Source organism: Pistacia vera, unplaced genomic scaffold, assembly GCF_008641045.1.
Source record: "Pistacia vera cultivar Batoury unplaced genomic scaffold, PisVer_v2 Contig718, whole genome shotgun sequence".
Lineage (NCBI taxonomy): Eukaryota > Viridiplantae > Streptophyta > Magnoliopsida > Sapindales > Anacardiaceae > Pistacia > Pistacia vera.
In genome coordinates this window covers 283,353-298,382 of record NW_022196577.1, presented here as the reverse complement: position 1 = coordinate 298,382, position 15,030 = coordinate 283,353, and the positions used below count along the sequence as shown (strand labels likewise).

The window sequence follows — 15,030 nt, the reverse complement described above, 5'->3', positions numbered from 1 at the left end:
CGAACAGGAGACTCATAGGTTTCAGAATATAACACTTACACCCTTATAGTTTTGAAATGGAATACCCTTGGACACTTTGTAAAAGGTTAATTTTGAAACATAATCTTTGGTATAGTGATTAATTAACCCTTATTTGTCTTTTCTCCTTCAATAACAAGGAACTAATGTATGATATTTGTCACATAATCCAAATATTAAATGATTTAAAAATACTCTTATGATAATTACTTTTTAGTGTTTTCACAAGCATGATTCAATTATTATAAGGGTATAAGTAATCCATTTTGAATGGAGTGGGTGTCCTTGTATTTTTCACTAAAGCTGACGGGTGTCCATGTAAAAAGCTGCATGTTTTGATTGTATGTTGACAGCCCAAGACCAACCTTCACCAGCTATTGCCTGCTGCCAATTGCTCATTTAGTATTGTCTTTTTCATACGTTGATTCTTGTTAACAACCTCTGGAGTCTGGATATTGCCTTCACTAGATGCAAAAATAGTTCTACTTGTGTTTAGAAATTAGAACTCGCTTTAATATTAGCCAATACTTTAAAAACTCATTTAAAAATAATAAATAAACAATTCTATTTATGACATTAAATGATTTATTTAGGAGTTATTATAACAAGATAAATACATTATTAAAGTGATTGGATTCAGGAGAAAATGTTTAATTTGGTATTACGCATCTGATAAGATTAATTATAAATTATTAGTGCCACAACAAGTCAAAGAAGAAAAGGATGTGGAATTAACTAAGTACTATTACGAATAAGAATCTTTAGTCAAAGTAGTTGATACTTGATAGTGTTATATTATAAAGAATTTTCATCAACGTAAGTGATAGTATCTATATATATATAATATATATATATATATTGTATATATAATATTATATATATATATAATATATATAGATAAACGAGGTAATTTATGTTAACTTGTGCGTACCTTAACTAATCTTTGGGTCTATTAAACCCTCTATAAACTTAATATTTACGGATGGACATAATCCCCGCTAAGTCGAGGACCTGGCCCCAACGGGGCGGAGTTTTCCCGAATTGTTCGAGGTTCACTTCGAGCACGAGTTGAAAATCTATCCCCAAATTCATGGATGGGCCGGGTCTTGCCCCGACCCGCCCCTGAATTGTCCCCAGCTAAGACTGTAAACGAGCCGAGCTGAGCCAAGCGATAAAAGCTCGTTTAGAGCTCAGCTCGATAAGGCTTGGTTCGACTCGACTCGAACTCGGTTCGTTAACCGAGTCGAGCTCGAACACAGTGAAGCTCGGCTCGTGGGCTCGCGAGTCAGGCTCGGCTCGTGGGCTCGCGAGCTTGGCTCGGCTGGATTAAGCACTGTACACTTCACAGGGTGTTTTGGTGATTTTTTAAACTATTAGTTATTAAACCGATATTTTCCAGTGAAAAAGTTTTAAAAAATGACAGTTTCCCCCCCAAAGTGCAAATTTGAAATAACACAATAACGAGCTCGCGAGCCGGCTCGAGCTCGAGCTCGATAAGGCTCGCGAACTTGGCTCGCGAGCCGACTCGAGCTCGAGTCTCAATTTTGAGGCCCGTCAGGCTCGAGCTCGACACTGTTGTAAATGAGTCGAGCTCGATAAGCCAAAAGCTCGGCTCGACTCGTTTACACCCCTATCCCCAGCCCATACAATATTATTAATTTTATTATTATTATTATTATTTGTAGTAAGGTTTAATTTTAACTATTTAATTCTATATTAATTTCAATAGTTGAAAATCAATCATTGAAGCCATAAATTATACAAGAACAAATTATAATTGTGTGAGTATTTTATTAAATCATATAAAAATGGGTAATAACTAATAATAGATTAATATAATAAATCATTATAAATATATGTAATACATAATAAGTATGTTACAAATGTATTATACATTATACATAATATGCTATTATCCGTAATCATAATATCATATATTTATATGTTAATAGTTTAATACTTATTACTTGATACAATAATACATGATATTATAATATTAATATATAATATATAATATATTTATATACGTGTATAATGTATCATAATTATAATTTTGATATTTTGATATGATATAAAATTATATCTAAAGATGTTTGATCTAATACTATACAATATTTTGTGATTTAAAACTATAGAAAGTGAAACAAGATTCTTCCGTCTTTGAATTTCAAATTGAATCCCAAAAGCATTTTGGAAGCATTTCATCCAAGTATTCACTAATAAAATAGTTTATTTAAATTGTAATTATAACCGACTTTAAGTTATCATCAACCCTACATTTATTTATAGTAACAATCAAGGTTTTAAAATCCGACCCGGGGGGTGACCTGGTCAGGCGACTGGGTCACGGTTTAACCGGTTTAATAGGAGGTTTAACCAATGGTTTGACAAGTTTAAAATCTAGCAAACACACCTCTAATAAATGCCATCAAACCCTATAGGTTTGAAATCTAGCAAACACAACCCTGGCCAAATCAAATCGGTGATCGACTGGGAGAGCGGTGGTGACACACCAAGGAGGGTAGATTGGGTGAACGAATCGGCAGTTGGCAAGTTGAGGCATCACCGAAAAATGACAAATCGGTGGTGGAAGTCAAACGGTCGTGGTGGCTTTTTTTGGCGAGATGACTATGGATCTTTGTGAACGACGACAAGGGAGCTTGGGAGAAGGTAGATCGGTGGCTGAGGAGGCCTATCGATGTCGGAGAAGGCTAGGGATGGGCTTTTGCCCCGGCCCCGAGGGGATCCGACTCGACCTGACCCGAATGGGGTGGGGAATCCCCAGAAATATTGGGGACAGGGCTAGGGACGGTCCTAAAAAAAATCCCTGCCTCCAGGGATGGGCCAAGGGAGGGGATTGTGTAATCTCTGCCCAGGGCCCAGCCCCGTGGAGCCTTGCCTTCTTTTATTGAGATTTTTTTTCTTCGCGAGATTGTATAAAAAGTTATAGTTTAAATCATAGTTTTAAGTAACGTATCTAAATTTATGATATTTACTTTTATAATACTTTCTAATGTTTGTAATAAATTTATAGAAAAAATAATTTAAAGGGAGTCTAATAATCAAATATATGTATTATTACTTTGTGCATTTCGCAAAATAATAATACATGGCCCAAAAATAAATTAGATTAGATTATTACAATTTCCCAAACCAATATAAGAATATACACAACTGCTTAATGACTTAGAAATTACACAAATTCAATTATCCTTGTAATTAATTAATGAGTCAATTAAATATGATGTAAAACTTAATCAATGTTGATTACCTGGGATAATGGGACTTGTCCCTTTCACAAATGAACTAATTTTATTAGTTGTTGTGGAGATGGTGTTTTATAAATTAATTTATCAATTTACCTACTAAATTATGTTAAGGTTGAATTTAGTTATATTAATTTTGTAAAAAAATAATTAATTAACAGGACTAATAAAGCCTAAGCCTCCATATAATTGAATACTTAATCAATTTACCTAATAAATTATGTTAAGATTAAATATAAATATATTTATTTTATGAAAAATTAATTAATTGACATGGTTGATTAAGCCTAATCGGCTAAGCCTTCATACAATTAAATAAGTATTCAACTTACCTAGTAAAGTATGTTAAGATTGAATTTAGTTATATTAATTTTATGAAAAATTAATTAATTAACAGGGCTAAATAAGCCTAAGTCTCTATACAATTAAATAATTAATCAATTTACCTAATAAATTATATTAACTTTAGATATAGATATATTTAATTATGTTTGGGGGGGGGGAATCCCCGTGGGGCGAATTTACCCGTGAAGCCCCGTTCATCGGGCCGGGCCGGGATGAGGATGGGAGTGCTCATGGGGATGGTCATGAGAGTTGTCCCCGCCAGAGGGGACGGGCCGTGGACGGTCATGGTAGTGGATATCGGGGACGGGGAATGGGGTCCCCAGCCCTGACTCGGCCCGCACCCATCCCTAGAGAAGGTATGATCGACGCCGGGAAATGGAAGAAAAATTGTTAGACGACGAAACATCGCACGACGGCGGGAGATGAAGCGTCACGGCCCTAGAGAAAGTTAGAATGTGGTTTCTGACAGCAAGGGAATGTGGAAGGTCACTAGAAAGGGGGAGGTCATCGCCAATTTGCATTTGGCTAGAGGGTTTGTTTGTTGGATTTCAAACCTTTAGGGACTGATGTGTATTAATCAGGGGTGTATTTGCTAGATTTTAAACTTGAAACTGTTGAACGAGTAACCCAATCTGGAGAAGGCCCCGGGTCTCGATCCAACTGGTTAAACCGACCGGGCTGGTCTGGGTTTTAAAACTATGCGTGAAACCTTGAATCACAATAATATAAGTGCCATTAATTAGCCAATTGCCAACTAAGAATCCATTAACAAAACTACATCTGGATGGTTGAGTGGTTTGATAGGAACTCTTTGGTATATCACTCAAGAGATTCTGAATTTGAGTCTCTCATCGATTGGTATTAGGGATAACCACTAGAGTTCTTATCCGGCTGGTAATTCCAGAGTTTTGGAAAAGTAGTTAAGATGCACATAAACTAGTTCAGATACTCCCAATCATCGGAAAAAAAAAAAAAAAAAATCCATTAATAAAACAACGAAGGGTGCAAGATTTTTTTGAAAATTTTTTTGCTTCAGCATATCTTATCTTGAGTAAATTGAAAATTGAAGTTGAAAAAGATAGATGATGTTAACATTGTATCTAAAGATTAAAGCACACCCATCTACTATTATCCAAATAAATGCGATCCTGAAAGATATTTATGTTGCATTAAGTCTTCTTTCAGTAAATATTTTTGGACTCTACTCTATTATTATCTTATCATCTTTTATAACAGTTAATTTAGTTATTAAGCCAAGTCACGTTTTCCTATAGCTCTGAGATATAAATGTGTCATTAACCATCAATAATTATAACATTACTGATCCGTGAAATATCTTCTAGCTGTAGCTGGAGATTGGTCATCGCTTTAATAAAACTATATGATATAAAATAAACTATTAATTTAATGCCAACCTTGTATTATTTCTTACTTGGTTCGTCATTCGTGATGTCTTATCTTTTTGTGGACGTAAGGAAACTTCATAAACTTTATAGGTCCTTATGTTTATAATATTTAAATTTGGCGCGCAGGATTCAATTTAAAATACCATCAATCTCGTAATTTGCTTAATAGGACCAAGGCGTTGCATTGGGACATATTCTTATATAAAGACATGTCCTTTATTTGTAGCAATTTTTTTTCATTTCTCATGTTATTTATTTAGAGATACGTTCTTAATGTCCATTATAGTAATGATAAATTAGTCTTACAAAAATAGTAATATATCTATATTTTTAATTCTAAATTATTTAATATTACTGTTCAAGTTCTTTTATGATAAAAGAGTAAGATGAAGATTTAACGTGATCTTCAAGATTCGAGTCTCCTTGAAGATAAAAGAGTAAAAGGAGCATCTAATACGATATCCTGAGTTTGAGTCCTCACGGTTACTAATAGGGATGATTATTGGAGTTCATATTCGATCGATAATTCCAAGGTTCCAGAGGATTAGTTGAGGTGTGTGTAAGCTGACACGAACACTACCATTTATAAAAAAAAAAAAAATGACATAATATTATTGTATTATAAAATCAGAATAAATTTTGAAAATATATTTAAAACTATGTTCCTTTGCGCCAAAAACAGAATAATCTAGCCAGTTTCCTCCCTTAAATTGTGGAACTCTTTCTTTTTCTAGTGATGGCAATGGGCCGGGCTGGGATCGGGTACCCCTTGGCCCATGCCCAAACTCGACCTCATGACACAGGCCCAAGCCCGTTACGGGTATGATAGGCAAAGCCCAAGCCCGGCCCGACGGGTTTTTTATAACCTCAAGCCTGACCCAAGCCCGCCTTTTTTAATAATGTTTATTTTTAAATATTAATAAATTAAAAAAATTATATTTTTAATTTTAGAAATAGTTTTTAAATATTAATTGAAGCTATTTCCGCAAATAATTTAAGCAATAAGTGAGCAATTAAAACTCCATAATATTTATTATACTAACTTTTCAGTTGTACATAATATGTTATGGTGAAATCCACTTTTATAAGTTGAACCAAACCCATCTAACTCATTTAAAGGCAATTTTAACATGTTAAACCTTCAATATGAGATGAAAATTGAGGTTAGGGTTTGAGAAAAATGGATATATATATATAGTATAAGGGTAAATTAGTAAAATTAATACTAAAATTTTTGGGACCAGGCCTAAAGATATACCCATGTCCGGCCTGTACCCAAGGTCGGGTCTTAAAATCAAGTCCAGACTCAAGCTCAAGCCCGTCAACCTCGGGTAAAACCTGTCCCTTTTGGGCCGGACCACGTCGGGTACCCAAAAATATCAGACCCATTGCCATCTCTACTTTTTTTCCCTGGTTAGCTAAATAGTTATCACACATTTAACTTTTCTATGGTCTACAAAACATTTCAAAATGAGTAATGTTATATTTACACTATCCATTACACCATGATCATTTTACTAATAATTATTTTATTATAATATTAAAAATTAAAAATAATTAAAAATTTATATAAATATAACATATGTCACATCATGATATAATAGACGGTGTAAATAAAACATTTTGAAAGAATCAAATTCGTCATTTCATATCACTATATGCCAATCGTTACATCCCAAAACTTCAATCACTCACCGCCCATCCACTCTTTAACCCTCTCATCGCCGTCAGATCCTCGTAAAGCGCAACAAATCAAGTGTGGCCTCATCGGGTCCACGTGGACCTCTACTTGTTACCTTCACCATCATGCTAACTCTTAAGGAGAACGACAAAATGCATAATGCAGGGCTGACGTCACTCTTTTAATAACGAGGTCCAGAATCGCATTGGTCCACTGGCATATCCACCGCCCATCACACCAATAATTCCCCAAATGTCCACTACGTGGCAGAACCATAACTGTCCCTTTGACAATGACGTGGAAACCGTCTATCCCATTGTTCATGACACGTAGGAAACCTTAAAGAGTAATCATAAAGTAGATCATAACGTGGTATCTTCCATCACGATTCTAAGTTCTAACAGTTAATTGAAAATAAAGGAATATTCATATGTTATTTTTTATTTATATGCACCAACCCAATATTTTTACGTATCATTTCTGCACTTACTCTTCACTTAAGCATGCTGTATTAACTTTACTTGAAAGTTAGTAACAACATTTGGCTATCTCCTTTAAGTAAGATTTTTCTGCATATAACTTTTTTATAAAACTTGTAAACCTAATGTTCATATTTTTCTTTTACTAATTTAATTTATAGCGGTAAATAAAATAAAAATTAATTTTCTTATTTTGAGAATTGAAATTCAATTAAATTTATTTAGTAAAATTTAGCAGAAGTGGTTAAATTGAGAAGTTTCCACATTTGTCACATATGTGTTTAAAAAGATTAGGAGATTTGAATAAATGATTATTCTCTCAATTTCGAGGAAGGTTCAAGCTCAGCGCAGCGGCCAAACACGCTGCATTAATATACCGTGCTCAACACCTGACATCTGAAAATTCATAGCCGCCAAGCGAAAGCAGTAATACTCTACGGTGACGTCCCACACAAATCATAGCAGCCAAACCACAATAATCTTTCCACGTTTCCCCCTTTAATTAACCGAACATCACAGTATCACACTCCCGCGCATTTTAGCACGAAGCCGTCCACAAACAGACTGTTCAAGAGTCAAGCCACAAACATAGACTCTCCACCGGAAATACCCGGTCATACTCAATATAACCAAACCTTCTTGTATCTCTCCGACCCTACAACTGCTATTCCCGGTAACCCTTGAGAAAATTATCGCAGTTTCTTATCTACTTCTTTATATAAATAAGTAGTCCAGGAAGGCTCGATTCCTCATAATCATAACCTCCGATTGCCCTCCAAGTTTTAAACCGTCAGTTTGCTGTTTTTGCACCTCAACAACTTCACTTATATGATAGCTTCCGGTGACCGGAAACCTGAGAGCCCAAGCCCGTCACCAGCTCTCGGTTTCCCTCGATTCCGTTTCTTCCGTTACCGGCGCTTGAGGTAAGAAGTCACACCCAGAGTCAAGAACGTAAAAGAAAATTTATCGCATTTTGCTTTATTTAAATCTATTTAGGGATTCTATGCCCACGTCTAAGAGTAACCGGAGGGGACAAGAGCAGAGCCGGAAAGGAAAATTGTTATCGGAAAAATCGATGTCGTTTCACGGGAGACCTCCGGCCATGATGATGGCGGAGAAACAGTTGAAAGGCCAAAGACGTTGCCGGATTTGCATCCGGATCGGAGTCCCGTCAGTTTTTCACCGGAGAATAACCGAAGTTGACGAAGCTGTTGTTAACGTTACGGTTCAGGAAGCGTAGGTGCCGTACCCGTAATAATGTCTTCGGAAAACACCGTCGCCGACTTGGTCGCCGCCGCCATGAGGCAGTACGTCAAAGAATGTCGGCGACCGATCTCGCCGACCGCCGACCCGTCCTGCTTCGACCTCCACTATTCACAGTTTAGCCTAGAAAGTAAGAATTCTGAAATTACTCTTTGCACCTAAACTTCAGCCTTAGATTGGTCCAGTTTAAACACAGTAACACGCGTAGCGCAGTGATTGATTGACCTTTTTCTTTTAAATCTCGTTTGGATAAAACGAGAAGTTGACGGAACTTGGATCGAGAAACTTCTTTCTGTGTAGAAGAAAAGCAGAAGTGCAGAGTGAAGCAACGACGTCGTCTTCGACGTGTTCAAAGGAGCAGAAAAGTTGCAAGGCAGATTCCTTGCTGAAGTTTATGGGTTTCAGTGGTGTTGTGGTGTAAAAAGTAAAAAACGGTTAGATTACAGTTGAAATATTATAGGTGATGTGACAGGATCACATATGCGAAATTTGCGGATGCTTTTAGGTTTTATTAAGAAGATTAATGAAGGAGATCGTAATATCTTCATCTCCATCTGATTTCTCCTTTTGTTATGATTCTTCAACGATTGAATTTCCAATATTATGTACAGCTTTTTGTGTACCAAATCTTTATTGTCTAATTTAGTTTGTGTTTACGAAATTCATATTATTCTTATACTTAACATCTTGATGAATCAATCAGAAAAAAACTGCTTTTCAAATAATTGTTTTTTAGTTTTAATGACGAAAAATAAGAGCCTTGTCAGCTAATTGTGGGTTTTACAGTTTACTACGTGACTGTCGTTTTCTTAAAAAAAAAAAAAAAAAACATTTTTTAATATTACCAGATGTCAAATCAAATCATAACAATCAATTACTTTTGATGGGATAAAAATTGTTAATAAATGATAACCTTTTTCTTAAAATACTGTATATAAATAATTTTACATATTAAATGTGAAATTTAAATTAATAATTGGTTGAAATTAATTGATAGAGGGATAAATCAATAACTTGACGCTTCTTCCGCTTGTTGTGTCTAATATGTGAGGCTGCATACAGGAAAACAATGGCATTCAATTTGAATTGATTGGGGTCCGTGAAAATCAGGTCCTTACTTCTAAAGTTATGGACCACATCATATAATTCTAAATTTCTCCCTAATATCCACTTGTCACCTAAAATATCTACCCTCTTAACTTGTCCTAACTTTTTTAAAGGAATATTTCTTGATCCCTTTCTTTTGAATGCACAAAATCCTACTGAATATATTGATGGACGTTGGTGTAACTTTTTCACGTCAATTCTAAGGTTGCGTAGTGAATATTACATTATCACCATCCTTTGGAGGGATTTGAGAGTTGGGTGTCTGTTTCATACTTAATTATTTACCCAATATTTCTACTTAGAAAACTCTCCAATAATTATAACTCCTCCTTAATCATATTCTTTGCCTAAACACATGGAAATAAAAGGAACAATTTTTTGGGTTAAACGTCTTGAATACAAAGGAAATGGGTTGGCACTCTATTTTAAAATGTAGTGATGACATGACCGACCTCTCAAAATAGGAACAATTTTAAACCTAATTAACCTACTTAAAACATTCCTATCATGGGCTATGTTAATATTAAAATTGCATTCATTAATAGACACTGATTAAAATTTATATATATATATATATTATATATATTATATATATATATAATTATATAGAACCTGATAAATGGTTGGAAACAGATAACTGATGGGCCAGAGTCTTGAGGCCAAATATGGATCCGTAATATACGAGTACTATGTTCTTATATATATATTATATATATATATTATATATATATATATATAACTATATATATATATATATATAGAACCTGATAAATGGTTGGAAACAGATAACTGATGGGCCAGAGTCTTGAGGCTCAAATATTTGGATCCGTAATATACGAATACTATGGTCCAACTAAAATTTAAGGACTGTTTTGCCTTCCGAGTAATGCTACATTTACACCACTCTTTTACACCATATTCATTACATCATGATGTGGCATAAGCGACAACCACACAAATTTTTTATTATTTTGAATTTTTAATACTATAATAGAATTTGTGTGGTTGTGGCATATGCCATATTATGATGTAATGAAAATGGTGTAAAAAAGTGGTGTAAATATAACATTACTCTTTGCCTTCCTTATGATAATATGCTTAATTTGTTGGGCGGGTTGCAATAGTTTTCTGACTGCTGCTATTATTTCAGTTACTAAATAATCCCACTTTTTAGAATATTTTATTAAATAAGTAAAATATATTTAATTGATAAATATATAACGAAGTAAAACATGAGGTAAACTTAAAATCAAAATTTTCATTTTTAGTGGAAATATGTTTTATTCTTTTTTAAAAAATGATTTTGGAAATAGACGTGGTAGATAAAACATAAAAATATAGGAACTGAAAAATAGGTTCGAGCTGAACACTCCAAAGCCCAATAGTGATATTTACCGGTCATTATTTGGTAATCTGAAGCCCAAAAAAGCCCAATCTGAAAAGCTCAAAGCCCATACAAAAGTCTCGCTTACTCTCACAAAACCCTAGAGTACAAAAAAAAAAAAAAAAATTAAAAGAAAAAAATAGAAAAAACCCAAAACCCTAAATACAGCTAAACTAGGCGGCAATTCTCTTATAAATTCCCTCCAAACCCCATTCCTTTACGCCTCTTTCGTTAACTCTCTCTAAAACCCTTTCTCTCTCCAACGCTCACGCTTAATCACTTATTCTTCTTCCATGGAGTTCTGGGGTAAGTTCTTCCTTTCTTTCCGCGCTTACTCTATGCATACTTTTGTTTACGATTTTCCAACTCATTACGGTTTTTTCTAGCTGATTAGCTTGAAATCCGAGATAATATCGGAAAAAAAATACTTCTTTCTTGTGATAGTCTTTTTCAGGTTATGTTTTTATTTGTTTATGCATGGTATATGTTTCAGTTTACTATTATTTATGTGTTTTTAGTATATAGAGATATGTTTGTTTATTTAAGGGAAGAGATAAAAAAAATGGACGTTTTTTTAACTAGAGTTGAAGTGTATTGTTAGGTGGAATGACAGCGAGTCTAGTTTCTCCAGTTATTTAATCTGCGAATGAGATTTTTTCTGAGAGAGTGATATGGAGTGCCTATTCTGGAAAGAAAGTCTTGCTGTTACAGAATGGGCTAAAAAGTTGGGTTGGTTTTATATTAGAAAATGAAGATTATTAAAAAGCAACTCTTTTTTTGTTTACCATGGTATTATTCCCTTTATATACTTTTGTTTTTATTTTCCTCTGTTTAACTAGCTTGTTGTATGAACCGATGTTTGACCAGTGGTTAGCACTTTGAACATTAGTGCTTAATTGCCAGTACATTACTTGCTGTGTACATACTCTGCTATGAAATGCTTTATGTGGGTTGTTGGTTCACTTCAGGCTACTATTTTGTAGTCTTCGCTTCTTTCAATAGGGTATTATCCTTCTTGATATTACTCAGTTATGCTAATTTCGGATTATTCTTGTCCTCCTATAGGTGTTGAAGTTAAGGCCGGACAGCCACTTAAAGTAAAACCAACTTTTGACAATATCATCCACCTCTCACAGGTGATTGAATTGTTAATGTTTAGTACTTTCAGTTTTAATCAGTGGAGTTTGTTTCTAACAAATTGTATGGATGTTGCTTCTTTTCCAGGGTTCCCTTGGTGAGTCTAAGAAGGATAAAGGACATGAATCTGTGCCCCTCTTTGTAAAATTTGGAGACCAGAAGCTTGTCCTTGGAACTCTTATTTCTGATACTATACCACAACTATCTTTTGATCTAGTATTTGAGAAAGAGTTTGAGCTTTCTCACAACTGGAAGAATGGGAGTGTCTACTTTTGTGGTTACCAAACTCCCTTGCCACAAGATAGTTCTGGTGAGTCTTAATGTGGTTCATTGGCTTGCAAGTTTCATCTTAACTGTTTAACTTAACTGAAAATTTTTATTTGTACAGATGAGTTTGATATGGATGGATCAGATGAGGATGAGGAAGAGGATATTCCAATGATTGCTGCTGAGAATGGTAGATCCTGTTCCTGCACTTTCATGCAGAGAGTTATAATATACTTTCAATGCTATTAATTATCTATCGTGCAAAAAATTAATTTGTTTTTTTCATTTTTCTTGCTTGTTCTGTTAAGGAAAAGGTGGACTAAAAGTTGAGAAAGCAAAAGCTCCTGTAAAGGCCAATGCTGGAAAGCCTGAGATTTCTGTAAAGCCAAGCAAGGCAACAATCAAACCTGAGGAGAATGATGACAGTGATTCAGATGATTCAATGGATGATGGGGTGGAAGTTGATTCTGATGAGGTACCTCTATTATTACCTGGTAGTACTTTGAGTAGTTTTGAATGGCATTGATGTGGTTGTGACGGCATGAGGTCTCTCATTTTTTGGCCTTCTATATCATACATATTGCATAAGTTGTGGAGGCTAAGGAGTGGGCAATTTAGACAGGCCAGGGAAATAATTGGAAATAAATGAATTTTCCCAAGTGATACCAATTCTAGCATTTTAACAAGTGTTTCAGATGTAGGTGATTATTTTATTAGTATATTATTTCAGCTGATTGTGCTGCAACTATCTTTTTTGTATCCCCTCTTCTATTTTGAGAAACCACTTTACCTTTGCGTTTTTTTATTGCTAAGTTATTTTTTGAATATCTTTTTGCCTAAATAAATTTGCTGGCTTTTTCGGTTGTCGATCAGATATCTGATGACGAAGAAGGTTCTGATGAAGATGAGGACGATTCAGAAGATGAAGACTCTGATGAAGATGAAGAGACACCTAAGAAGGTATGTGTATGAAATCTGTATTTTACACAAGTTTTATGTTACTTTGGTCTCTAAATGTTGATTCTTTGAACCGTTATAACATATTTTTGTTCATTTTAAAGGCTGTAGCTGGGAAGAAGAGACCAACGGAATCAGCTACAAAAACTCCTGTTCCTGCTAAGAAGGCAAAGGCTCCAGCTACTCCTCAGACTGGTAATGTTCTTGTGGCATGATCATTTACAGTGTTATTCTATTAGTTAGTATTATTTAATTGTTTATGGATGAGTAATGGGCTGCGTATTCTGCCATTTATTGTTATTCATGCAATAGAAAGAACTGCAAGTTTTCCGTTTTGCTTAACCTTGACACTGCATAATATTTTATATCAGATTTATTATTCTGTTAAGTATTGAACTTAGTGATGTCTTTAGTTGCTCTATTTTATTCTGAATAAATTTGAAGAGATGGTTAATGTTTGATTTTTGTAATTCTATTTATATGAAAGGTATACCTATTTTTACCACCTTTCACTAAATTTATGTGCTAGTTTACTGCTCAGAAATTTTCTGAATAATTGTATTTCTATACAGTTAATTTGCTGTCTTTCCCATTGGATGTTGAGTATTGATTGCTCTAATTGCCTTGTATGTTTTGATAATTACTATTTGGTAGAACACCTTATCCTTGAGTTATTTCATTAATCAATCCAATGGCACCAGCTTCTTTAATGAAAATTATATGGAGTTATTTTTTTTGTTCTCATTTATGATTTGCAATTATTTTACCTGGCACTATGATTGTTGACTGGTTTCAGAACGCATGAACTAAGTTTTTTCGTTTTCTGGATTTTGCTTTTGTGGTTAGATGGAAAGAAGGGAGTCCATGTTGCAACTCCTCACCCATCAAAGCAGGCTGGCAAAACACCTAATGACAAAACTCCCAAATCTGGTGGTGGCCAATTTTCTTGCAAATCGTGTAGCAAGTATGTTCATGCCCTGTACAATCACTGTAAATTTGAATCATAAATGTTAGTATTGGCTTGTGACTGACGTGGTCTGTTTATATGAATAGGTCATTTGGGTCGGATGGTGCTCTACAATCTCACAATAAGGCAAAGCACAGTACTAGCAAATAGATGGAGTAGTAGTGTCATAACGTGCTTTGCTGATGGCTGTGGCATGTTTATTTTTGTGTGGAAATACCCTCCACCCCGAGAGCTGTGTTTTTGGTAGGTTTTGGCAAAAGTGAAGGAGAGAGCTTATCTTAGTAGTACTTCTGTGATGGCTATTAATAGGTGTTTTACTTCCGGAGAGTTTATATTTATTAAAACTTGCTTTCTGATGCCTTTAAATTAAATGTTCCTAATTGTGATGCTGTTTTGTCGATATGGTTTGTTGTCTTTTGACCATTCATTTTCTGATCATCTCTTGCTCACTTTTTATTAATGTTTCTGATCTCTGCACCATCGTATGTTTCTGGATTTGTTGGACAAGGAAGTATTGGACTTTATACGATGTTAAGATTTTAACACATTTTATATCGTTTCACGATTTAGGTAAATTCATGAGCATTTTAATAATTTCTCTACTCCATGTTACAAGTAATGAATCAAATACTGAGAAAATTGAATTCATGCGATCTTGTAACAAATAATGCCATCATTGATACGATAACAAAGGGGTTTTGTTATTGTGCACCAATTAACAATATATCAACCTATATCTTTTTATTAATGGAA

At 34.5% G+C, this 15,030-nt stretch overlaps 1 protein-coding gene across 1 annotated transcript; it reads left to right on the top strand.

Moving 5' to 3' along the window:
- The first annotated feature begins 11,100 nt into the window (after window positions 1-11,100).
- Window positions 11,101-14,715, top strand: LOC116114664 (histone deacetylase HDT1-like). Its single transcript, XM_031400804.1, has 9 exons — window positions 11,101-11,255; window positions 12,015-12,085; window positions 12,174-12,396; window positions 12,475-12,543; window positions 12,662-12,828; window positions 13,227-13,313; window positions 13,415-13,505; window positions 14,157-14,274; window positions 14,364-14,715. The coding sequence occupies exons 1-9, from the start codon at window positions 11,243-11,245 to the stop codon at window positions 14,425-14,427; spliced, it is 903 nt and encodes a 300-aa protein (XP_031256664.1). The 5' UTR covers window positions 11,101-11,242; the 3' UTR covers window positions 14,428-14,715.
- The last annotated feature ends 315 nt before the right edge of the window (window positions 14,716-15,030 follow it).